Genomic DNA, 24750 nt, shown 5'->3' with positions numbered 1-24750 from the left:
ATCGTCTTCTTCACACGTCTGGGCTTCAGGCCAGCCAGAGGGAAGCTTGAGCTGACAGGAAAACATCCAAGCCTGGCTTCATCAGTAAAAACATGCTACGGTCCAGTGAAGAGAAAATATCCACAGTGGAGCATGGCGGTGGCAGCATCATGATCTGGGGCTGTTAGTCAGAATGAAGGGAATCCTGAACGGCTGCAGATACCAGTCAGTATTGGAGCAAAACCTTCAGCCTTCAGAGGAACTTCATGTTTTAACTACCCAAAACACACAGAAAGCAATCAGAACATCTTCACATCAACCAGACTCAAGAGTTAACCACAAGCTTTTATTGTGAAATTCCAGCAGCTGTTTACAGACGGCGACCACGGCGACCACCCTTCCTCCTGGTAGAGTCTGATGGGATCGGAGTAACGTCCTCTGCACAAGAAGAAGAACGACAACAAAGCGGTCAGTTAAAGGGACAGTGCACCAGAACCGTGCTGGAGGTTCTGTTGAGACACTTTGAACAGATCATCAGAACTTCAGAGTGAAACGCCATTTCTGAACCACCCTCAGTCAACATTTAATCAGTTATTGATCTCCATACAGTCACTGAACAAACAGCTTAAACATCAGATCATTAAATCGTGATGATGAATTTATCCCCCTCCCAACAACAGGTGGGGGAGGGGCTCTGCAGCAGACTGGTTTCTGCTGCAGAGCAGAAAAACATCCAGGAATCTCAGTTATGACAAATCTGAGTTGTTCAGGTGATTTCAATCCATTTCCCTGATCTCTAGCCCAGAGACATTTATTCTACCTTCAGGAGAACGATGCAGATATTTTCCAACTCATGGATTAAAACTCGATCTGAAGGGTTTCAAGTGACCAAGCGACTTTTACTCATTTATTTTATAGTTTCCTAGATGTTAATGACTAACTCCGAATGGGATATATTGATATAAAGGGGAAACAAAATAAAGCTATATTGTTTACAACAGCGGCCACTGATCTGAAATGAGACCTTTTTATTTTATCATGCTAAACTTTTAAGGTTAGACAAAAACTTCAAGTGTCCAGAGGGGGCAGTAGAGTCCCAATGGGAACCATAATAACGCCAATATAACATTCTGACTTTATGATTACAGTTAAACATGGTTACGATGGAAACAAATGAGTCTGCAAATTCAGCTAGATTTCACAAACTTCGCATCATAACCACCATGTGACTAAGGACAACGAGCAAATCAGAGCTCAGCTTCTGCCTGAAGAGACGAGACCAGAAACGGGCCAGGTTCCACCAGGTCTTTATACTCTGGTGGGAACCTCTCCATCTACTGTGTGGGTTGTAGAGACCTCTGCTTTAGGGTTAGAGGTCAGGGCTAAGGTGGTTAGGCTGTAGAAATGAATGGAAGTCAATGGAAAACATGGCTGTGTGTGAGTGAGTAATACCGATGCGTCCGATCTTCATGCCAGACCGGGCCAGAGCTCTGAGTGCAGACTGGGCTCCAGGTCCAGGAGTCTTTGTCCTGCAACAGAGACACAGCTCAGCGTGCTGACCTCTAACCTCCGGGCACTGAACACTCCAGCTGAGCCTACCTGTTGCCTCCAGTGGCCCTCAGCTTGATGTGCAGCGCCGTGATGCCCAGCTCCTTGCAGCGCTGCGCCACGTCCTGAGCCGCCAACATGGCGGCGTATGGGGACGACTCGTCTCTGTCAGCCTTCACCTTCATGCCACCCGTCACGCGGCAGATTGTCTCCCTGGAAACAAGCGGCAGTCAAAACCAGACCCGGGAGTCGGGAGGTTGGGATGGGGGTGCACTTACTTCCCGGAGAGGTCGGTGACGTGGACGAAGGTGTCGTTGAAGGAGGCGAAGATGTGGCAGACGCCAAACACGTTTTCTCCCTCGGCCACCTGCGGGCCCAGGCTGATCACCTGCTCCTCCTTCTTCTCCTTGCCTTTACGGGGAGCCATGTCTGCTGGAGGAACCACAGCATCAGAACCAGAACATCACAGCCTCACTCTGTCTGTTCAGAACATCATAGAGACACTGGATCCTCTCAGAACCAGTCCCATACTGGGTATGTTGAGAACCAAGCAGAGCAGTAGTTCAGTCAGACCAGCAGCTCTCCAGCAATGGAGGCTCGACCTGCAGGTTGATGCTCTGATTGGTCCAGAACTGGTTAGCATCCCTCAGCAGCTTTACTCAGTTAAAGCTGCTGCCCCAGTCCTTTTGACGAACTGGCATCAGAATGTTCTTCTTAAGTCCAGACGTTCTATTACATATTGTAATAAAGTCTACATTTACATCGAGTCACAACCCGCAGCCAGAATGTTAGCATGTTAGCTTTCCATCAAACACCGCTGAAATAACCCTAACATTCATCACCTGGTGAAGAATTTCAACGCTATGAACAGCGTACCTCATCGTTCCGAAGCCTCAATAGTAACTTTTACAATAAACCATCTCTATTTTCTTTTGCTGGACGTACCGTGAGAAACATGGCGGCACGGCACAGCGGAAAAACGGAACATAAACGTAGCTCTGACATTTCACGGAGAGATAATTCAGACCCCAACAGAATCTTAATGCATCAATCTGTCAGAAAACACACCTGGGTTGGTAGGATGGTCACCTGGAAGGAAGATTAAAGCGGATTTATTCCTCAGCAGGACTCACCTTACAGCGTCTCTTCACTGAGCACAATCAGAAAGGAAGGAAGCTCGGCCACCGGAAGTAGAAATAATGAGACTCTCAATCTGATGCTGCTGCCCCCTGCTGGATACATCTCCCCTCGCTGTTTATCAGGTTGAATTCTTCAATCTCTTTCACCTGATCACACTCAGCTTTCTTAATATCTTTATGATTTTTATTGCTAATTATATGGTGCTTTTATTTTAATTTTATCATCTTTTTAATTGATCTTGTCTTACATTATGTAAATAGAGTCCATTTATTTGTTCATTTTAAAATAATTGTTTCATATAAAAAAAAGACTAACAATTTCTGTTTTAACTTATATTTATCTTGAAGAAAATACAGTTTATATTTTTATTTTCTTTGTTTATGATTTTTAATAAATGAAAATATTCATGTGCAAGCATGACTATATTACATTTTAAAGTTTGATTAATTTAGCATATTTTTTTCTCCTTTTTTAATTAGCGATCAGAGAAATAACTGTATTATTTGAATCAATCTAAAATTCAGCAGTTTTTCTAAGTCTGACAGATTACACCGTTCTGACCCGGTGCCTGACCCGGTACCACTGCAGAAGCTCAGAGCATCTAGAAACCATATATTAGAGCAGCGTGTGAATACTGCGAGAAGAAATAGACCAATCAGAGCAGAGAGTTTGACCATCTCCTTTATTTACAGAATCATATTGAACACGATGCAGAAGAAGAAAATACTCCAAAAACTACAAAAAAAAAACTATTTAAAAACACATTCTCTCCCTCAGACACACACAGACTCCCACAGGTAAACACTGAGCATGCAGCATTAGTCCAGATAATACAGTACAGAACAATATTCATCATAGTAGAAAAAGCTGAGAGGATTATTGGGGATTATTGATCACTGATTAGTTCTGCAGGGCGACAGGAAACAGGAAGAATGGCTCTCTGGGCTGGCCCTTTAACCAGCAGGGATACATTCAGCCGGCTCTTTTATTAACTTATTAACATCTGGAGATTCTCCCTGCCTCCTGTCTGCAGAGCTGCGACGGAGAGGTGGGATCCCACATCATAACACCGCCACGCTGCTGAGTCGGGAAGCGGATCCTGAAGCGGATCCAGCAGCAGAACGATTCTTTTCGGGAGAGGAATCGACTCAGCTTCAACAGCAAAAGTTTCTAAAAAATGACATCTCAGATATTTTTGCATCGTTCACCACTAATAAATACTTTCAAGTGTCGTAAGAGTTCAGAGTGAAGGTGCAGCTGTAAAAACCACTGAGACTGTAGGAAACAGCCGTTCTCTCTGGGGCGTCACCTGGAGTCCAGGTGCGGCATTGCACTGCAAACACGGGAGGCCAGGGCTCGTCCACAGGCTAGCCAATCAGCAGAGAGGGGGCATCTTAAAGGGACAGGAGCGTAAACAAAGATTTTCTTCAGTGGTAGGCAACGCTAGCTAAAGAGTTAGCTGTGCTAATGCTAACACGCAACAACAACATGGTATTTAAAAAATGCTAACTATAAAGCCATTCAGATTATTGACAACCCGTCAGCACTGCTTTCATGTTGACATTATGATTTGACATGCTCATAACAAAATGATGTTTACATGATATTCATGTTAAACTTATTTAACATGAATAAAACTTTATTTATTTAACATGAATGTTCATAAAACAGCTGGGAAAATTAGCACTTTAGAATTTATTCAGAAAAATTAATTCAGGACAAGCTAAGTTAGCAACAACGCTGAAGCTAAAAGGTAGCTCTGCTGTTAGCACATTAGCATTATTGTGCCCACCACTGGTAGAAAAGCATAAATTCAGAGCAGGAGGAACACAACGGGTCACCAGAACAGAACCTGACAGGCCCGCCATAAGGTGCATTGGCTTTCTGACTCAATGTCCTGTTGGATCAGTGGGTGTGGCCTAAACCTTAGCTAGAAGGCTTCGCCCCCGATGCCCCACCCCTCTGGGTCCTCAGCCTGGACTCCGGATGACCCAGAGATCAGTGTGAAGCGAACCAAAGGGCAGCAGCAGGGAAAACATTCAGCAGCTGCTAAAACACGAAAAAATCCAAACCAGGAAGCTGGAAGCTTAAAAAGCTTCAAATATACAAACGCCACACAAGAAGGTATAATATCATCATCGTCATCGACATGGTAAGAATCTGATTGTACAAAGTTCTACATTCTCCTGACGGTAAAAAGCTCCTGAAAGCTTCAGAGACAAATACAACGGGTCCGAAAAGGCAGAATATCAAAGTGGCACCGGCGGCGTTTCGTTAGCTCAAGGCTAACGGACACCATTGATCCCAATGACAAATACTAAACCCTAGCGACGGAAAGGTCCGAGAGCCGGGAACGGCCGGAACGCGGCGGCGCCTGAAGCCCAAACACTAAACACAAAGTCCAGCATGCAGAGAGTCATACAGTCTGTACAGAACCGGCACCAAGGAGGAAGAAACACGAGCTGTCCATGCAGGGTCCATCAGAACCAACTGCCAGAGGGAGCTGCTGAGTTCTGCTTCAGGCCAGGTCGACCTCTAAAAACCCAATAGAGACGATGCAGAACAAACCCTCAGAACCTGCTGGTTCTGCTCACAGAGGTCCAGACGAGTCCAACAAGAGTACCAACCAGAACCAAGCTATGGACTGGTTCTGATCCATTTCAGAACCAATATCTGTGATCTGTACCATTTGGAAGGTTTTATTTAAATATATAGAATCTGAACCTGCAGTCCAGTTCAAGAACTGATTCATTTACTCACTTGTACACCTGGTACCAACCATGGTAGTGATACCGGTACCAACCATGGTCGTTCCAGGTTTATGCGAATGGTGTCGTGGTTCTGATTGGTCGTCTGATTTCGCGTCTGTTCTGAAACGACCTGCTGGTTCTACTAAAGCAGCGCCTAGAATCTCCCAGCAGAACAACGAGCCTTACAGACATCAAGTCCACAGACCTGAGGTCACTTCCTCTTCCAGTTTCTAGATGGAAAACATTTCAACCAGAACAATAAACTTCCTCCAGCTGAAAGAGCCGTGGAGGAGGAGCAGATAGCTCGCTAAGCTAGCTCGTTAAACTAGCTCGTTAGGCCCTCCTAGTTGTGGTGGGTGGTGTAAGTGGAAGATCGAAAGTGGAGGAAGTTTCTGGCACTCTCTGAACACCAGAGGGTGCAGTGTGTATGTCATTTGTGTGTGTGTGTGTAAATGAAATGTTATGATAAACTCTGTAATCAGCAGATAATCAATATTACAACTTATTTATATTTTTATTCTAAAGATAACAATAAACTAAATATTATTTATTACTGCAGATATCAAAAGTGACCAGCAGGGGGAAACCTTGTATCTCAGACTACTTCAGGCTCAGTGGGATCAATGTGATTGGTTCTGATTCCGATTAGTTGATAATAAATGTCTGACATGATGATGAAAGTGCAGAGCTTTCTGCACATGCTCAGTAGCATCAAAAAGATCAGAGCTAATCGCACATTTTAATCAATGAGAGCTTCTGACCACAAGGGGGCGCTGTGTGCATACAGCTGGAGATACAAAGTTTCCTACCCACTGCACGGAGCGAACTGATTGGTCAGTTACAAAGCTGTGTTATTGGTTGGATGACTGATTGGTTAATTGGTGATGGGATTCACTGCCGGATGACCGAAGCTTTCTGACCCCGCAGTTTCCTCCTCCAACGCCTCAAAGAAAATCCTGAATGGTTGGTGTCAGACAACAGCTGGCTTGCTGTCAATCATCCCGTTGTCAAGGCGACAGCAGCCCCATTAGAGCCCCGCCCACTCTGGAGGAGGACGTTAGCTGGAGGAGCAAAGGAAGAGAGCTTCAGCTAGGAATGATGGAGGAAGCATCATTACAGCAAACATAATAACCATAAAACACTGGAGGAAACTGAACTGGTCAATGTTTCATTTATCGAAGCCGGTCTGTCCCAGCCTTCCTGAACGCCTCTGCGGCCGGTTCTTACTTGCTGAGGGTGGAGGGCGATCCTGAGCGGTGGAAGTGGACGATCTGCCATTTCCCGTCCCGACGGTGCCACACCCTGGTCTCCTCTGATTGGGCGGTGCGCGGCGTGCCGTTGGAGTCGATATACTGCGTGACCCGGATGTAGGCAATGCAGGCGGCCTCGTCGCCCACCAGGTGGATGTGGGGGTTCAGGATGGTGGTGTGCACCGGCTTGCTGTTTTTGGACCACACTGAAACACATACACACAGCGGTTACCTGTGCAGGTGAGCCGGCCTGGCCCGGCCCGTCCATAAGACTGAGACAAACTCACAGTTTTCAAAATAAAAGCGGTGGAAGTCCAAGCCTTCGACCAGGTTCCCCAAAGCCTCGGGTTCAAACGCCGTCACTGCTGGGTCGCACATTTTCCTGGACACACAGAAAGAGAGGTTCTGCTGCCGGAAGCAAAGAGGTTCTGCTGGGGCCTCTTGACCTCAGAGCAGAACTTGCTGGGCCAGACCAGAAGTACCAGAATAACCACCCCTGAATAAACTTCAAAGAGCAAATGCAAAATATTCAACAAACTAACGAAGGTTTACAGAAGAACACAATGCTAACAACCATAGCTAAACAGAAACATGTTAAATATCAATTATTTTGAGATTATGTTCATCTCATAATGCATGGTGAGTATCAACATGGCAGAATTTAGCACTTCAGCTTTAGCCTCCACTAAATACCGTGGTAGTGTAGGGCTTTAGCATTAGCTTTCCAGTAAGTACTTTTTTCATGCAGAAGTTTAGCAATAGTTTCTGCAAAATACCATGTTGCTTTGGTGTTTTAACATGAACTTTTCAGTTAATGAGAAGTTAACATTAAGTTAAGCATCTTGAACTGTGCTGAGAAGTTAAGGAGGCTAGTGCCAGCCATGTTTAAAAACCCGCGTCGCAGCGCTCCACCGTGTGTTTCAGATCGACTGACTGAGAAATTGGAACGCATGTCCCTGTTAATGTGAGCAGCTGAAACAATGCTCATTCTTTTTTAAGACATTCAAAGCAGAGAGCTAAATTTATGAAAATTTGTGACTCCTACCTGGTACCAAAAGACCTTTCATAATAAAAGTAACAGTAAGGAGAGTGAAGCGGCGACATACGTGTAGCTCTCAAAGTCTCCATTACTGATGGCCTCGATGAGCTGCTCCGTCACTTTAATGATGTCCTGTTTCCTCACTGACACACACACGCACACACACACACACACACACACACACACACACACACACACACACACACACCACACACACACACACACACAGAGTCAGGGTGGTGGTAGGTGTTGGGCGGCAGGTCTGGTGTGCGGAGCCTCACCTCTGGTGTCTTCATCCTCGATGGTGGTGTTGGTGCTCTCAGACGACTCCTGCAGCAGAAACAGCAGTCAGTTAGTGGGGCGGGTTCTGGTACTGGTTCTGGATCAAGGAGTAACTGGGAGCAGAGTTACCTTGACTCCGTCGGCCTTCTTGTTGCTGCCACTCTTTCCTCCTGAGCGAGGGATGACAACGAACAGAAACAGAAGCAGCAGAGTGAGAAAAAATGGAACGAAAGCAGAGAAGAGGAGTGGCGCCATCGCAGGTTGGGGAGCAGAACCGGACGTGTCAGAACCGTCCTGGTTCTGCCCCGCAGCCGGGGGTGGTCCGGCTGCCTGTGGGTCGCTCCCTGGGGGCCGAGGCCAAATTTAGGAGCAACTTAAGATAGCAGCAGAGCCCGGCACATTCCTGAGGGCCCGACCCGGCCGGGTTCTGCTGCACAGAGAACGCCTGACCTTTGATTTCCAATAGCCTGCTTTCACAGAGACAGCTGCTGAAAGGTCCAGTTTTGTTGCTTACACCAGAACAGGTCCGGTTCTGGTTTTATAGATCCTGATATTCTAAGCTGCAGCTGTTTGCCTGGGCCTGCACCCGGCCCGTATCAGACGGTTTTGATCGGGTTGGAAGAGAGCAGAAGCAGCTTGGAGACGATCCGATAACTCTGATGGAAAAATGCATCATGGGAGGATTTGTAGTCAGAATCTGAGATTTTCTGGTTAGATCTTGTTGAGAACCTGGTGACCCTTTGACCCTTTAACCTTTTGACCCCATCCTACCTACTGGCTGCAAGGTGAAAGACTTGTAATAGCAGGGGGCGCTGCGCTGCACAGGAAGTGGACCCACAGAACCAGTAAAACCAGCAGAACCAATAGAACATCTGGAAGAAGTTGTGTAGCAGCAGTTCCTTCTCAGATCTGTACTGAGCATGTGCAGATGGCTGAACATGATTGGTCCAGTTGGAGGGACTGGGAGGACTGGGAGACTGGTGGGGGATTCCCTTCTTGCTATCTTTAGACCACAGCAGCTGCTCACACACACACACACACACACACACACACACACACACACACACACACAGTGCTAACCCGCTAACTGTCTGTAAAGCTGGCAGCTGATTTGTAGATTTATTTAAAGCTCCAGCAACTCATATATAAGCCTCCAGTTCAAAGGTCATGACCTGCCAGCCTCACAGTCATTGAGGAGCCCTGTGGCCTCCAGCCTGATCTCTGACCTCTGGGTGGGGGGGTCCACTTACCAGAGAAGTTCCTGGTGGCCAGCATGGTGGTCAGGATGGCCCCCTGCAGGACAGAAGCAAAAACTGAACCATCAGCAGCTGGGCTCTATAACATGATTTCCTTCACTTCCCATCACTTTATTGTGAAAATCCTCACCTTCAGCTTCCTCCTGGCGTTGAATTTCTTCAAACATTCAACTGTCTCTTGGCGATGCATACAGGAAGCCACGGTGGAGCGGTGCTGGAAGGAAGAGGACACGTCATCGTCGTCACTATCGTTATCATCATCATCGTCATCCTCATCACTATCGTTATCACCATCATCATCACTATAGTTATCACCATCATCATCACTATTATCATCATTATCATCATCTTCAAAGTTATAATCATCATAATGACAATTGTCATCATTAAGGTTGTCATCATCGTCATCATCACTCATCATCATCACTAATGATAATAATCATCATTGTCACCACCATCATCATCATCAATAATTATTATCATTTTCATCCTAATCAATGTCTTCATCATCTTTCAACACTCCCCCCACTCACAGAGATCCAGGGGTGTTTGAGCGCCTCAGCGGCGGTGATGCGTTTGGCCGGGTTGATGGTCAGCATCTTGTTGATCAGGTCTTTGGCTTCGGGCGTCACCGTGTCCCACTCCGGGGAAGGAAACTAGGAGGCAAGGAGAGCAGACTGACCAACCACAGTGCTCCGTGTCGATGACTTCACATCGAGTCATGTGACCTACGTCATAGGCTCCAGCTTTGATCTGCTGGTAGAGGCGGTGCTGGTCTTCATCCCAGAACGGAGGGTAGCCCACCAGAAGGATGTAGAGAATCACGCCTGAAGACCAGAAACGCCGCGTTTAATGCAGCGGGTCAGCTGAGTGTGACCAAAACAGAGACATGAGGAGAGACTGACCGCAGGCCCAGAGGTCCACCGCCTTCCCGTATGGGTCCTTCCTCAGGACCTCTGGAGACAGGTAGCCTGGAGTTCCAGCAAAGCCTGCAAACACACAGAGGAAGCTACACAGCTACACCAGAGGCAACATCTGCTGCACGCAGTTACCATGGCTACTGGGCTGGTTGCTAAGCGCCAGCCAGCATGGCAGTGAAGATGCGCTGTTGTTTATGGAGTTAGAAAATAAGAAGAGAAAACATGTTGAGGAAGATTTAACCTGTCTTTTATATAACAGGTTTAATTTTTATTTTATAATAAAAATACAACAAAATTAAACAATAAAATTAATTTTGACAATATTTCTGAAATAAAAAAGCCAAATAAACAGAATATAATATAAACTAAAATCGAAATGTGTTTAAAACCCTAAATCTAAGACTGAATAAACAAAATGTGCATTCATAACAACAACAACACAGAGTATGTGGACTAAATGAAGCATGAAGGGATGATAACGTTTCAGTAAAAGTATTATAAGTACTACAGTCAGGACTGCCTCACCAAACCAGGCCTGCTGGTCGCCCTCCACCTCGATGGCGAGGCCGAAGTCGGCCAGTTTCACCGCCGCTCCTTTAGACTTGGAGGCCAGCAGCAGGTTCTCTGGCTGGAGACACAGAGGACATGCTAACAATGCTAACCCTGCGCACTGATTTAAATTGTTAGTGCTAACAATGCTAATTCATCCACTGGTTTACACAAGGAACTCTAACAATGTTATCTCTGCCCACTGATTTACATCAGGAGTGCTAACAATGCTAACTCTACTCACTAGTTTAAATGGTTGGTGCTAACAATGCTAACTGGTCCACTGGGTTACACGAGGAATACTAACTATGCTAACTCTGCCCACTGATTTAAATGGTTGGTGCTAACAATGCTAACTCTATTCTTTAACAGCAGCAGGAGCTCCGTTAGCTAGCCATGCTAACGGCTAGCCATGCTAACGGAGCTCCTGGGAGTTTCTGGAACCAGTAATCTTCTTAAACCCATCAGAATATTTTATCAGATCATATGATACCTTCAGGTCTCGGTGGACCACGCCCATTTGATGACAGTGAAGCACCGCCTCCAGGATCTGCTGGATGCAGTGGCTGCAGGTAAAGGTCAGAGGTCACATAGTGCAGATGATAAGGGGAGGCGTCATGCCTCAAGACAGGTGAAGGAGAAGGTGTGCTTCTCACCTGGCATCGGCTTCACTGTAATATTCTCTGGCTACGATGTCTTCAAACAGCTCTCCACCTGTAACCCTGAAAACCCCATAATCTGGTCAATAATCTGATAAATAATCTGGTCAATAATCTCAACTACTAATGTCATGGTAACAGTAAGACACACATGATCTCATTAAAAGAAAACAATAAATGACAGAATTTAACAAGAACTCATTTCATAAAACAGAACAAACTTAAATAAATAAAGTTATAAGTGACTGATGGTTTGATTCTGAGAGTAAAAATGTTTTTATGCTTCGGTTTCCGTTAAGTACAAAATAATTACAGGATGTGACTGAAACAGAGTCAGATTAAATCAGATTATGAATAAAGACGTGAATGTGTTAAACAAACCCAGAAACAGAACCCTTGAATTAAAACCACCACATTTCTATAAATAATCCTGAATTTGGCTGCAGAAAGTCAAGCAGCAGAACAACAGAATGTGATGTAACAGAAGGAGGTGTTTGATTCACAGCAGAACTGAGTCAACACCCAGAAAGCGTCGATATGCAGGGTCCTTAACGGCCGCCGGCGCTCCGACTGCTGCAGGCTTGATCTGCTCTCCGTCACTGGACTGACCCTATTTCCTCGGAACTGTCTGAATGTTTCCTGTTGATGGGGATCAGATCTGAGCTGATCAATGATTTATCCTGACGGCTGCAGGCTGAACACGGAGCCACATGGTAAATCACTGCCTGTCTTAGATCTGAGCTTTTATATAGTCCATTAGAGCCAATAAGATCTGCAATGACAACTTGGTCTCATCATCACTGGAAGCCATTAGAGCTTTTTAATCGGCAGATAAAAAGCTCTAATGGCTCCCTGATCATCACTGGAGACATTCCTCCATCACTTCAGATCAAATGACGGTAAACTGATAATGAGTGTCAGGAGAAAACTCCAGATGGATATGAATTATTGTTGCTCTTCTCACTAGCTGCGTTTCTGTTACACTATGTTCGCAAAACGTTGTTTTCTGCTAATGTCAAAAACACCCAGTTGTTTCCATTAAATAAGTAATGAGATTAAAATCATCTTGATAAGCTTGTCTATACAATAAGTCCTTAAAAAAATGGCAGTGACAGGGTTTCCCTCTCTGTATTATAAGCCTGGCAGCCCGCCATGCTTTGCCAGCCGCCCCCACACGGCGGACTGCCGGTGGAGCGCCTCGCGCCCCGACCACCAGGCTTAGCTACCCTGCAGTGATGCATGTAAACATACATTAATAAATCAGTTATGGTGGTGCTAGTGCTCCTCATCTATCAGCCAATCAGAGGAGACGTCAGCGTCCAATTCAGGCCGCGGAACAACAAGAACCGCCTACTTGGGAGCAGCTATGCCTGCGGTGCTTTGGGGAAACTGCAGTTGGTGATTTTACAGAGGAATTATGGATTCAACACGTTGGAATGAGACGTTTTCTGAAGTGTGATGCTGTGGCAGCTCTGGTGGAGCCAGATGGTCTAGTAGTCCAAGAAGGCCAGAGCTGCAAATAGTCAACTGGAATCAAACTAGGGAGAAGTGTGCCGATAACGTCACAGCGTTGTTTCCAAAACACAAATTTCACTACTGCTGAAAACCCACACCACCCCAGTGCAAAAACCAGTGTTTTTTCAGTTTACATTAAGTAAGTCTATTTTTGTAAATCCTATTTGTGCATTTTATGGTGACTGGAAACGCAGCTAATGATGCTTTTCACTTCGTTTCTTCTCAGCAGAATATTTAACTGCTATGGAAACATTGTGCTTTATGCATGATTGTCTCTGTAGTTCCCAGCCTGAACACCAGATGGCACTAAGCCTTGCACACGGTCCCTTTAACCAGACAGTCGGGTATGAACTCACAGGTCGAAGATGAGGTAATGATGCGCCTCCTCTGAGATGCTGTCATGAAGCCGAACTGAAAAACAGAAAACAAGTTTTCTCTGAATTTCAGCTTCTTATCATTTCAGCTTATTGATCACGAGTCAGAATGCAGAAAAAGCCAACGAGCCAAAAAACACATTTTTAACTCAAAATAACAATAAAGACTTTCATGGATTTAATGGGAATCAGTTCATGAGAACAAACCAGGAAATAAAAATCGCTCAAAAAAATTTCATTCATCGCCCGTCTGACAGAGCAGCAGGAAATCTGGAGTCAGAGCAGGAAGGAGAGATGATGGATGATCTGGTGGTTGGATGTTCCAGCGGTTGGATGCTCCAGCGGTTAGATGCTGATGAACACCAGCTGATGTTGAGTCTAAATGAGTTTCTGCAGGAAGTTGTCCTGAGATGATAGATGAGTTTTTCTCCAGGCGTCTGTTCTCTGCTTATATTGTATAATATCTCATATTATCACAGAAGAGAAAGAAGCTGCTGCCCACACACACACACACATGCGCGCACACATTAGACCCCACTGCTGCAGTGTGTAGGAGTGTTTGAAGAGAAACCTGATGATTTCTTGCTGAGTGCTCCACACAGGTACGTTCTGTTGGTGTGTGTAGGAGGACGGATGGTTTTAATGCCTTCACCTATGGGCGCTGTTTCCTAGCAACACAGACACACACAGTTACGTAACACCGCTCATATCTGCGGAGCATCACCTTCCCACTGATTGGCCGCGGAGCTGGGTCGCTGCCTGCCGATTGGCTCGCTGGGCCATGGGACTGATCCTTCTCCCGTTGGCTGTTCTCCTCCAGACTTCATCAGGCTTCAGTTTTACGTTTCAAATGTTTCTCACAGAGAACAGCACTATTCAAACAGGCTTTTATTTTGAAAGGCTAGTTGCTCATCTCTGAGTCAGAGAGTGGAGACTCACTGATTCAAAGACCGTCTGGTTTCAAATCCACCTGGATGGAAATGAGGGAATGAAAAGTGATGCATTTACGCGCCGATGATGCTGCGATGTCCTTCTGATGGCGCCCTCGCGCCTCTAAGGTGGATAATCCACCTCAGGGCGCAGTGCAGGGGGTCATTATGTAACCACAACCCGCAGGAACAGCAGCAGCTCGCTGCGCTCTTTCATCAGGGAAACCTGGTTCGTCCAAAAAGGGACTCTGAGGACAAAACTGTCTCAGCAAACCTCACGGAACCGAAGCAACGTTACAAGGAAGACGGTGGACAATGAAAGTCCACAGCTGAAGAGCGTCTGATCAGAGAAACGGCTGCAGCTCAGACGGTGAAATCGGAGCGGGAGACAGCCGGAACCGCCGAGTCAGAGAGACTGGACTGGACCAGAACAGTAAACACCAGACCAGAACGTACCAGACTGGACCAGTCCAGTACAACTTCTGGTAGTTTAACCCCAGTTGGTTGGTAGTTTAACCCCAGAAGTGACAGATCACCTGAACCGTAACTTAAACCCTTGCACAGTTTTCTTTTCTTCTGTCTTTGTCCAGTTGTTTCTGTTGACTGATGATTTCGGCATTAAAGTTTTGGCACTCTGCCTTCTTCGGATCAGCCTCATCTGAACTGCCAGGCCCAAAGGAGGTTCTGCAGAACCGTCCCCACAACTCCACGGCCGACCTGCTCTGCAGACCCACAGGCAGCAGATCTGAGATGAGATTGGAGGAGGAAGGCTCCTCTGACTTCCCCATGGCGACAGCATCTCCTCCATAATTAGCTGTTAGCTGCTAGATTATGGTCACCATTAGCAACACCAGGACCAGAGAGTTCACAATGTTATTAGCATCTTCATCATCACCCTGATCAATCTCCATCATCATCATCATCACCACCACCACCATCGTCGTCGTCGTTCTGGAAAGAGACGGAGCGAACAGGGAACCAGGAGTAACCAGGAACCTTCTGCATGTGGGTGCAGATGGACCAGATGTCTGGAGGTTCTGGTCCTGGTTCTGGTTTTGGTTCAGACTGGTGGAGATCTTCGTATGCTTATATTTCCTCAAAGTGTAAATCTTGTTTTGATTGTTTCCAAAAGCGTTATTAATATCCGGAACGAATGATAAAAATGAGAGGTTTTTCTTTGAGATGTGACAGGAAATCAGTTTCATCATCTTCGCAGCATCAGGTCGTCATGGCAACTCACCGATGTTGGGATGCTTCAGCAGCCGACAGATCCGGGCTTCTCGGTCCAATTTCTGGTGATCTGGGGACAAACAGAGAAGATTGATCAGAGGTTGTACATGGAGAAGATGAAGGACATTTAGTTAGTCTGGGTCTAATTCTAGGGATGGTCTAACCATCCCTAGCAATGGGTCAACCACCCCTCCTCTCTAAGAGGAGTTTCTTTCGTCTCCTCTCAGTCGCTCTCTGCAGCTGAGATTTCTGATCCGACCGGACCAGAAATCTGTTCAGACCATCATCTGTTCTAATTCCATCTACTGTGGTTTTCTTTCTCTCTGCTCTGAGTGAAAACAACCAAACCCTTTGAGCAATCTTTTCCCCTCCTCGCCTGTGGGGGCGCTGCACCAAGAACCACTGAAGGAAACAACATGCAAACCTCTGAAGACACTGAGCAGAACTTCCTTCTTCACCAAATGGAAACTAAATTGGAGGCATCAGACTTTAGTGGTTGGAGGATTTCTCTTTAGTCTTTGGTTAAAGACCACAAGCCATTTCTCCTGTTAGCACTAGGCTAACACATTAGTTTGGTTGTATTTACCCGGAATGCTCTGTGCTGTAGGTCGCTTCCTGCATTTAGAGCAATCTCCGGTCCACTTGGTGTTCACATTCAAATCAAACAAGAGATCACGTCAACCAAACCACATTTGAAATCACATTTCAGTTCAGCCTGTCCAAAGAACATAAACGATAAAGACACAGATAGATGGGACCTGATGCTGCAGCACTGAGAATAACATTGTGATCGGAGATTAGGGGAAAGGTCATATCTCACAAAACCATCCTGCACATAAAGCAACATGTTAACAGCATGTCGGCGCAGAGTGGAGCGTGTGTGTTTATAGCCATGCAGGGTGTGTGTTTGTGTTGATAGAATAGCTCATTCCTTCACAGCCAAGAAGCTAACTGCTAATAGCTGCTAAAAGCTGATGATCAATTATGTAGCTAACCACTGCTAGATGCTATCCAGCAACAGCAGCTGATCGCTAACAGCTGCTAACCAGTAAGAGCTGCAAACTGCTAACAGCTGCTGATAAATTACCAGCATGCAGCTAACCACGAACAGCTGCTAACTGCTTACAGCTGCTAACCGCTAACAGCTGCTAACCATTTATCTATAAGCAGCTACCAAAGCTTCCCCTTCAGAGGGATCATGGTGGTACTGAGTCATTCAGAAAAACCCAGACCAATTTTCTTTGTAAAGCTCATAGAATTGCCCAAATTTCTGCACAAAAGTCAGAAACTTAAAAAATAAAAGTGATGAAGCAGCGCAGAGGGACAGACGCTGCTGGAAAAAGAGACAGACGGGAAAGGAAGAGTTCACTTCCAAGTTCCCCGAGTTCCCCAAGTTCCCAGACTTCTCGAGAACTTGGTCAGTTTCTTTCAGCTGCAGATGTTTGATTGATCAGGTGTGTTAAACAGCTGCAGGGACGTTATGTAACACCGAGCAGCAGAACAGACACACACACATGCATGCACGTTTGCACACGCACAGAAATATTCTCTGTCAACTTTGCAGCTTGTTGCTAAGCAACCGAAGGAAATCTTAAAACCAGAATAGTGAAAAAATTCCCAGAGTGAAAAATCCTTCAGCTTGACTGAGTTTCAGCCGGGGGGATGTGTGTGTGTGTGTGTGTGTGTGTGTGTGTGTGTGTGTGTGTGTGTGTGGGGGTGTGTGTGTGTGTGTGTGTGTGTGTGTGCGTGTGCGTGTGTGTGAGGGCGGTCCTCTCCTCTGGTTCTGATCAGAGGAGCCGTGCTTTGACTATACATCTGCTAGAGACTAAAGTGGAGCAACAGCATAAAGCCTTATGACAGTAAATAGCTGCAGTTTACTCAGAGTTACTGGTGTCTGTTCCTTTAAGACCAACATGCTGACTGGTTTAACTAGTCAAAACATGATGTCCGGTTTATTGTTGTAAATATTTTGAGGTTTCTTTTGCAGGGATTCAGTCATTAACTTGCAGCAATCCCCATTTTGAATTTTAACAAGAAGGAAGCAGGAGCACAACCAGCAGAACAGACAGGGAGGCAGGTCTCCTCTCCAGTTTCCTGAGGCAGAACCCTGAATGTTTTCCAGACTTTAGATTTCCGTTGTGATGAAGCTGATGGTGAAGGTCCAGTATCCGGCTGCGTTTATTAAAGCCAGAAGACTCCGAAGCTCTGCATTCTGCCATTTCACCAGCGCCTCCTGCTGGGCCCTTTGACTACCAGTAGCAGGCATGTGGAGGTCCTGCTCCAGGACACAACCATAACGAACCAGCATCCCACCGACTGAGGGACCAACTCCCACTCCTACTCTGATTTGTCCTGATTTACCCTGATTTTCCCCGGGTGCTTTCTCGTCGAAGCCACGACTGCAAGCATGAATCCCTTCCTGCTGCAGACCATCTCAAGCTGGCCGGGGTTAGCTGAAGCCCTTGCTGCCGTCAGGCTGCTACCGGCTGCTGGAGGACAGTTTGATATTTATCATTCATTCCTCCACTGCCTCCAGTTGAACTTTACTTTGGGCCTGGTGGGAGGGGGGGTGTCTGACTACCAACAACTAAATGCTGTCCTCAGATACACCTCGTTAGGTTTCAGCCAATCACGGTTAAGCTTGTTATGTTTTAGCCAATCACATATAAGCTCATTAGGTTTCAGCCTAACGAGGTCAACTGTTTCAGCCAATCGCAGTTCACCTCGTTAGGTTTCAGCCAATCGTGTCAGTTCTCCTCCAGGTTGGGCCAGTAGCATCTCCGCAGCAGCTCAGATGGCAACATGTCCACCATTTGTTGACCTCTCACCTCTAGCAGACAGCTTCTTGGTGTTGATGATCTTGGCAGCGTATTCCTGACCCGATAGAACCTTCACACAGCGCCGCACCACGGAGAACGCTCCCCTGAAACACAGTGGGAGGAACTGATCAGTCACAGGACAGACAGACAGATGGACAGATGGACAGCTGGGGATGTCCATCCTCCAGTAAAACAGCTAAAACCAGTTAAAAACCAGAGAAACCCATTCAGAAAAGGTTCTGGAGGCGCTTCCTGTCCCGTGGTTGTTACGTATACAGAGACGGAGGAGGAAGCTGGTCGTTGCGCCTCCTGGTGGACAGATCCAGAACACGTCTGGACCTGCTGTTCAGGAAACACCAGAGCAGACATGGACAGCTCCTGAGGTTGTGGCCTAGTCTGGACTCAGAACCAACCCAGAACTCTGTCCTGCAGGAAGTGTAGGATGTCACTTCCTGTTCCACATTTCCCATCCAGAAAAGAGTGCTTGTGATGCGACCAGCAGGAGGCGCTGCACAAAAGTATTCTGAGCTATTGAATGTTTAAGCTGAGCTAAGCTAACTGACCCATCCCAGTGGAGCGGCTGTTGCCATGGAAACAGCTTTTCCAAGTTGGGGTGGGAAGTGATTGTGGGTCCATCGGAGCCGAATGGTTCTGGTCCGTTCTTCTCAGGGTCGATGCAGTTAATTCAGCTTCCTGCTCTGGCCTTTGACTAGGCCATTCTAATGTAGGCCAGATCAATTAACACTGCCTCCAGAAGATGAAGAGAGGACCCACATCACCAACCCTCCTCTACCGTGCTATACAGAGTTGCTGGGTCTGGTTCTGTATGTCCCGGTCCATCATATGGGGGAAAAAAAAATCGAGGCTCGATGTTTTCCCAGAAGTCTCTGCTAACCTCAGTCTGGCAGCCATCTTGTTTCTAGAGAGAAGAGGCTTTCAGGGACCTGACATTTAACCTTTGACCTGCTGACAGAGGGATGGAGCTCTGGGGTTTCTGGTCATGTCTCTGACCTCTGACTTCAGGCTGAATCCGCAGCCTGAGGGCCTGGGATGTTGGCCTCCATGTTCATCTTACTGTGTTTGAATGAACGAACGAACGAACGAATGAATGAACGAGAGTCTCTGACATGGAGCTGGTCATCAACAACCCCACCATCTCTGCTGTCGAGCTGATCCCTTCAGATCAACAATCGATAATCAGTTGGAGACGTTCCTGAGGGGAAGTGAAGCTGAAAGCACAGAGTTTCTTCTGAGCTGCAATCTGCCGCCCACCATCGCATTATGTAAGAGACCTGGCATTAAGTGTGAGGGAGACTGTGTGTGTGTGTGTGTGTGGGTGGGTGGTGAGTGGGATGGGGTCAGAAAGGTGCTTCACTCTTCCCTTCATCCGTCCATCGATGTGTTTGTCCAGCTGCTCATCAGCGACTGATCAGCAGCACAATCAATAATCCATACCTCAAGTCGGCTGTAATTTATAATATAAAACTGATGTAATCTGTAGTCTGTGCATGGTATAATTCATAATTAATAATCTATACTTGATATATTCAATGATCCATACCTGATGTAATCTATCATTTATGATCTACACCTGATATTATTTATAATCTATCATCAATAGTTGCAATAATCAGCGGCTGAGTCTTTGAATAATCTACTTATGAAATTCAGATAAACACAGATTTATGTTTTAATTAAATAATAAAAAATTTAATATTCATATTGATTATTATAAACAACGAAGCTTCATGAAAACTTTTAAGAATGATCAAAACACCAATAAAGTCATAAAGAAATAATTGTAACAGAAATTAAATCACAGCTTAAATCAAGATGAGCATGATCGATCATTTATTGATAGATTATCGGTTGTGGAGACAGAAAGTTATTGGCGTGATGTCAGTGAGGAAGAGGAGGGTGGTGAAGGTGGTACTCACTTTCCCAGCTCCTCGTACAGTTGATACTCATCGGAGAAGCGCGTGCTGATGACCGTTGCCATGGTGAGGGTAAGGGGTCGACTGGCTCCGAGGATGATGATGGAGGCGGCGAAGGCGAGGAGTCGGACCGACCGTCTGAGGAAGAGGAGAAGGAGGAGGAGGAGGAAGAGGAGGAGGAAAATGGAGGGAGAGAGCAGCGAGGAAGAGCTGCTTCGTCTCTCGAACCGAAATGAGAATCAGAACCGAGACGCCGAAGCTTTACAGGTTCGGCCCCCGGCCCACTGCGCCCTCAGCCAATCAGAGGCCGCGCTGCGTCGCCATGGAAACTGAGTCCTCAGCCAGAGCTGACAGCCGGAAGGAGAGAGAGAGAGAATTGAGCTGGAGTTCTGGTTCCGGAGAGAGTTTGGGTTTGGGCCACCCCAACCCAATTAGTGAATGTCCCTGTTGGGCCTCCGTCCTCTAAGATCGCATGTGTCAAACTGAAGACCCGGGGGCCACATGTGGCCCTTCACATGCTTCTTCTGTGTCCCTGTGGAAATGCTAAACTACATAAGATTAACTAATTTATTCCCGCTAATCCAGAACTGCTAATGTTCAGACACGGTGGTTTTACGTGACCTGTAGGTGGCAGTATTTCCTCTGGCGCAGTTTTACTTCATGTCTAGTCAAAGTCCGTGATTAATATGCTGAGTAATAAAAAACAAATTTAATGTCAGCACAGATATTGTAAATATTTCTAGATTAGATTCTAGGATGAACGGCAAAGAGGATTATTTCATTCCAGATGAACACATTATTAATGTTCCAGCAGTTCATCAACGCATGCTGGCGCTGCTGGTCCTTTAAGAACATCCAGGATCCTACATGAAACCAGAACCGGTTTGATTCTCCGACCCGTCATCAGTAACTCAGCAGTTACAGGCTGACTGGAAGTTCTGGAGCAGTTCTTCAGGACCGGTTCTGAAGGCCCAGTTATAAAAACCTGGATCTCCAGGCCCAGTCCTGGTCCTCCAGGTTCTGGTCCAGATCCCTGTGAGTCGGCGCCTGCAGCATCTCTTACTCCTCCGGGTTATTTTTAGATTCTGGTTCCGATGGGATCCGATCTCTTCCTGTCATCTTCCTCTCTGCTTGGCTTCCTCCTCTTCCTCCTGTCTCCAGAGACGAAGAGGAGGAAGAGGAGGGCTGCCCGGTCAGCAGAGTTCAGCCTGCAGTCCAACAGAACCAGACAGGTTCTGATTCTGATAACGACAAGCTGAACCTAAAAGCAAAAGCGGGTTTACTGGATGTTTTACCAGAACCGCTCCAGAACCAGCAGGTCCGTCCAGACCAGGCCCGGTAAGAAAACTTGCCTGATCAGAACCAGACTTACCTGAAGGTGGAAACGAGTCTCAGCATCTCCGTCTGATCTTCTGCTGCCACCTGCTGGACAAACACTGGAACTACAGCCGGAACGATGCCACAGAAAAATAAATGTTTAAATTTAAATACAGTTTTCTTCAAAAACCAGGTTCTGGAGGGTTCTGGGGGGTCCGAGAAGAACCTGAAGAGTCCTGGAAGGACCTGGAATCTGACATTGACTGCAGAATTTATTCTTCTTCCGGTTATTAATGAAGCTGATGAAGACATGCCACACTTTTCAAATGTTTATTCTGCTGCTTCGCAGCAACAGAACCAGTCAGGGTTACAATCGGATCAGAACACAGAGAGGAAATTGTCAGAAAGGACCAATCAGAGTGGTCCCTAGAGGAAAGCTGACCAATCAGAACGAAGCAATGCATACAGTTGATTGGCTGGGAAACATCAACGTTTAACAGTCATTCAGCTGGGCATCCAGAACCGGGTCTGGATCCATGCTGAGGTTCCATGATATCAACAGCTCTCCGTCCAATCAGCTGAAAGGTCCGCTCTGGTTCAGTTTGGGTCTAAACAGCTGGTTCTGATGGAGAAGTTCTGGTTCCCTAAAGTCCAGAACCCTCAAAGTCCGAGCCTTAAAGTTCTGATTCTTCTGGTCCGTGTCCACCTGATGACCCACAGAGATTCTGGTTCCAGAACCAAGAGTCCAGAGTTCTGATGTCAGTAGGTCCGGTTCAGTTTACCGTCTGGGGTTCTGATACTGGGTCTGCATGAGCAGAACCAGAGTCCCAGGATGTTGGAGTCCAAACCAGGTGAACAGAACCAGATGGTACCAGTACCAAAACAACTGAAACCGGTCCAGCGCAAAGGATGAGAAGAACAGGTACTGAATCCTGGCCAGGGTTCTGGGAAACTCAGGACTGGCATCCTGGGTTCTCGGTGGGTTCTATTTGGTCCTGGACTGGTTCTGTTGGGTTCTGAGCTGGTACAGATGGGTTCTGGAGCGGTTTCAGGTGTTCTGGACTCAGGTTGCGGGTCTCGGCGATGAGCCGCTTGACACCGACCATCCATTGGCTGACCTCGGTCACATGGTCGACCATCAGAGAGCGATGAGCTTCATCAGCAGAGTCCCAGTGACCGGCCTGCAGCTCTGGGACACACAGGTGGACAAACAGGTGGACAGGTGAGACATGAGACAGACAGGTGGGACAGATGTGACACAGACAGGTGGGACAGGTTACCTTGGGACAGGACGTCCATACGTCTGGTTACAGGAAGGCTGAGTTTACCTGACCTCCAGCTGTCCTCCAGGAGGCAGAGCCTCTTAGCAACCTCGTTACACACCTGAGCCTGCAGACAGGTGACGTGTTAGCGTGTGTCCCTGCTGGCCAGGTGCAGTAACGCAGGCCTCCAGCGCTCCCTGCTGGTGGAAACTCACCTTCACGGAGCTCCTGCAGGCCTCCAGCGCTCTGTTCAGCACTGACATCACAACCTCCAGATCAGGCTCTGATTGGCTGCTTTCCGCCTCTCCCTGCTTTCTCATTGGTCCCGTTTGAGTAAGGGGCGTGGCCTCAGGTGGACGTCCAGCTGGAGGACATTAAAGCCGTTACTCAGGCGTGTTGAACAGGTGCAGTGAGACAGTTCTGACTCTTACCTGGCAGAGGAGGCGGAGGTACTCCACACATGGGTGGGGCCATGGGGTTGGAGGACAGAGGGGCTGTGGGCGGAGCTCCTGGACCTGGAGACCAATCAGATTAAGATGTTTCACAGGCGATGACAGGTGAGGGAAAGTCGGTGCTCAGGTGAGTCAGAGTACCTGAGCTCGCTGCTGGAACGGCTCTCCTATTCAAGGGGTTCTTCTGAGGTCCGCGGGCCGTCTGCAGCCCGTACGAAAACTGAGGGGGGTCATTCCAGCCCCGCTCCTGGTTACCTTGGAAACAGACATGTAAATAAACACAGTCCAGCAGAAATCCTGATGGTGACAAACATAGAGAGACGCTCTGAAACTGAACATCTTGATGGGAAAATAATGTCCAATAAACATTTATCATTTTACTATAAAGAATCCAGAGACTCCCTGATGACAAAATAATAAATAATAATAAATATTAATCAGGCTTGATTATCACCTGGAGTTATTACCTCAAGTTTATGAATCATCAGTGTTCCAGGACTCATACTTTGAGCTGGTTGATATTAGATGAACTATTAATGACCCGAATTCACCACGTCACACAGCTCTGTCACCACGGCCATAATGAATCCACTTAAACTCAGAGACTATTTTGGGATAGATCAGAGAAGTTTGAATACACAGGTTTATAAGTGAGGTTCCAGTCTGTGACTATTAGAAGCCGGCTAACAGCTGCCCGACCGTTTCAATCCCGGCAGCGGGACTCTGGTAATGTTCTCCCGGACAGCACGGGTCCCGTGGAGGAAACTCACCGGGTTTCACGTACATGTCCTCCATGTTGGAGCCTGGAATCGGAATCAGCTGATTCTTCCCGTGGAGGCTGAGCGGTGCTAGCAGCTAGGCTAACCGGAAGGGCTCTCACAGAATAAAGAAGTCAATTAAACTTCGGTTAAACTCTGGACTTAATTAAAGGCAATAACTCTCCTGAACTAAACACAAAGTCTTGTGTTTTGTTGTTAAAAAAAAAAAAACAACCCTCCCATTAAGTTATATAACTGCAGTCACCACATCCGGTCAGAATGTCAAAATAAAAGCTTCTAATGTTTTTAATTTATTTAGACTATTCGATTTATCTTGTCTTATCTTTTCGTTAAAGTCATATTTATGTACATTTACATGTTCAAATGTGCCAAAGAATCACCTCCATTTTTTAGGTTAATATCGGTTACAGGTAGTTAATTATGTGTCTGTTATGGTTTTTAGCTTCAAGTTTTTACACTGAGAGCAAACTAAAGCATTAAAATGTAGTATATTGCAGCAAAAGTAAAACAATATTGCTATGTGTTTGTGTTTTTACGCGTTTGCATTCATAAAACTCATAGCAAGGTAATATAAAGTTAATATCAATTATTTTTTAAGAATAATTATTTCTATTTGTTTTCTGATCCTATTTTTTCACGCAGGGCAGTTAATGCCTCCAGCTGTGTGGGGTCCATCTTGGACAGGTCACCCATCAGCTGCTGCAGCAGCTGGACTGTGGGAGGAAGCCAGAGTACCCAGAGAATGTCCACACAGAGAACAAGCCTGA

At 46.5% G+C, this 24750-nt stretch overlaps 3 protein-coding genes across 6 annotated transcripts; all 3 read right to left on the bottom strand.

Annotated features, from left to right (window-relative positions):
• Positions 1–304: 304 nt before the first annotated feature.
• On the bottom strand, positions 305–2764 carry rps14 (ribosomal protein S14). Of its 4 annotated transcripts, none has more exons than XM_055046634.1 (5): positions 2661–2764; positions 1806–1956; positions 1579–1740; positions 1432–1508; positions 305–417 (listed from the first exon to the last, which is right to left on the bottom strand). In XM_055046634.1, the coding sequence occupies exons 2-5, from the start codon at positions 1952–1954 to the stop codon at positions 350–352; spliced, it is 456 nt and encodes a 151-aa protein (XP_054902609.1). In that variant the 5' UTR covers positions 1955–1956; positions 2661–2764; the 3' UTR covers positions 305–349. The 4 variants fall into 4 exon arrangements, with proteins under 4 accessions (XP_054902609.1, XP_054902610.1, XP_054902611.1 ...); XM_055046635.1 differs by having other exon boundaries at positions 2596–2711; XM_055046636.1 differs by having other exon boundaries at positions 1806–1959; positions 2661–2706.
• Positions 2765–3332: 568 nt separating this feature from the next.
• Positions 3333–20430, bottom strand: camk2a (calcium/calmodulin-dependent protein kinase II alpha). The gene is made up of 18 exons (XM_055046631.1): positions 20177–20430; positions 18249–18343; positions 15431–15490; positions 13244–13298; positions 11370–11435; positions 11207–11279; positions 10690–10792; positions 10150–10233; positions 9977–10071; positions 9778–9900; positions 9375–9458; positions 9239–9281; positions 8118–8158; positions 7988–8036; positions 7774–7849; positions 6955–7049; positions 6645–6873; positions 3333–6478 (listed from the first exon to the last, which is right to left on the bottom strand). The coding sequence occupies exons 1-18, from the start codon at positions 20236–20238 to the stop codon at positions 6475–6477; spliced, it is 1437 nt and encodes a 478-aa protein (XP_054902606.1). The 5' UTR covers positions 20239–20430; the 3' UTR covers positions 3333–6474.
• Positions 20431–21806: 1376 nt separating this feature from the next.
• On the bottom strand, positions 21807–24196 carry sra1 (steroid receptor RNA activator 1). Its single transcript, XM_055046633.1, has 6 exons — positions 23975–24196; positions 23346–23459; positions 23184–23267; positions 22968–23116; positions 22771–22879; positions 21807–22679 (listed from the first exon to the last, which is right to left on the bottom strand). Exons 1-6 carry the CDS (start codon positions 23997–23999, stop codon positions 22444–22446), a joined length of 717 nt encoding a protein of 238 aa, XP_054902608.1. The 5' UTR covers positions 24000–24196; the 3' UTR covers positions 21807–22443.
• Between the last annotated feature and the right edge of the window lie 554 nt (positions 24197–24750).

Source organism: Poeciliopsis prolifica, unplaced genomic scaffold (genome assembly GCF_027474105.1).
Source record: "Poeciliopsis prolifica strain line A6 unplaced genomic scaffold, Auburn_PproV2 SCAFFOLD024, whole genome shotgun sequence".
Lineage (NCBI taxonomy): Eukaryota > Metazoa > Chordata > Actinopteri > Cyprinodontiformes > Poeciliidae > Poeciliopsis > Poeciliopsis prolifica.
Note: the sequence above shows the minus strand (reverse complement) of the source record. Positions and strands in the feature narration are given on the sequence as shown.

Excerpts from the sequence above, each read along its gene's own strand:
- sra1 (XM_055046633.1), bottom strand. The coding sequence starts at position 23,999 with ATGGAGGACATGTACGTGAAACCCG. Across the intron at positions 22,880-22,967 it reads CCTGCAGGAGCTCCGTGAAG|GCTCAGGTGTGTAACGAGGT; the intron begins GTGAGTTTCCAC and ends ACCTGTCTGCAG. Across the intron at positions 22,680-22,770 it reads TATGGACGTCCTGTCCCAAG|AGCTGCAGGCCGGTCACTGG; the intron begins GTAACCTGTCCC and ends TGTGTGTCCCAG.
- rps14 (XM_055046634.1), bottom strand. The coding sequence starts at position 1,954 with ATGGCTCCCCGTAAAGGCAAGGAGAAGAAGGAGGAGCAGGTGATCAGC. Across the intron at positions 1,509-1,578 it reads AGGGCCACTGGAGGCAACAG|GACAAAGACTCCTGGACCTG; the intron begins GTAGGCTCAGCT and ends TCTCTGTTGCAG. Across the intron at positions 418-1,431 it reads CATGAAGATCGGACGCATCG|AGGACGTTACTCCGATCCCA; the intron begins GTATTACTCACT and ends CTTCTTGTGCAG.
- camk2a (XM_055046631.1), bottom strand. The coding sequence starts at position 20,238 with ATGGCAACGGTCATCAGCACGCGCTTCTCCGATGAGTATCAACTGTAC. Across the intron at positions 11,280-11,369 it reads TACAGTGAAGCCGATGCCAG|CCACTGCATCCAGCAGATCC; the intron begins GTGAGAAGCACA and ends CTTTACCTGCAG. Across the intron at positions 10,793-11,206 it reads TGGTCCACCGAGACCTGAAG|CCAGAGAACCTGCTGCTGGC; the intron begins GTATCATATGAT and ends CTGTGTCTCCAG.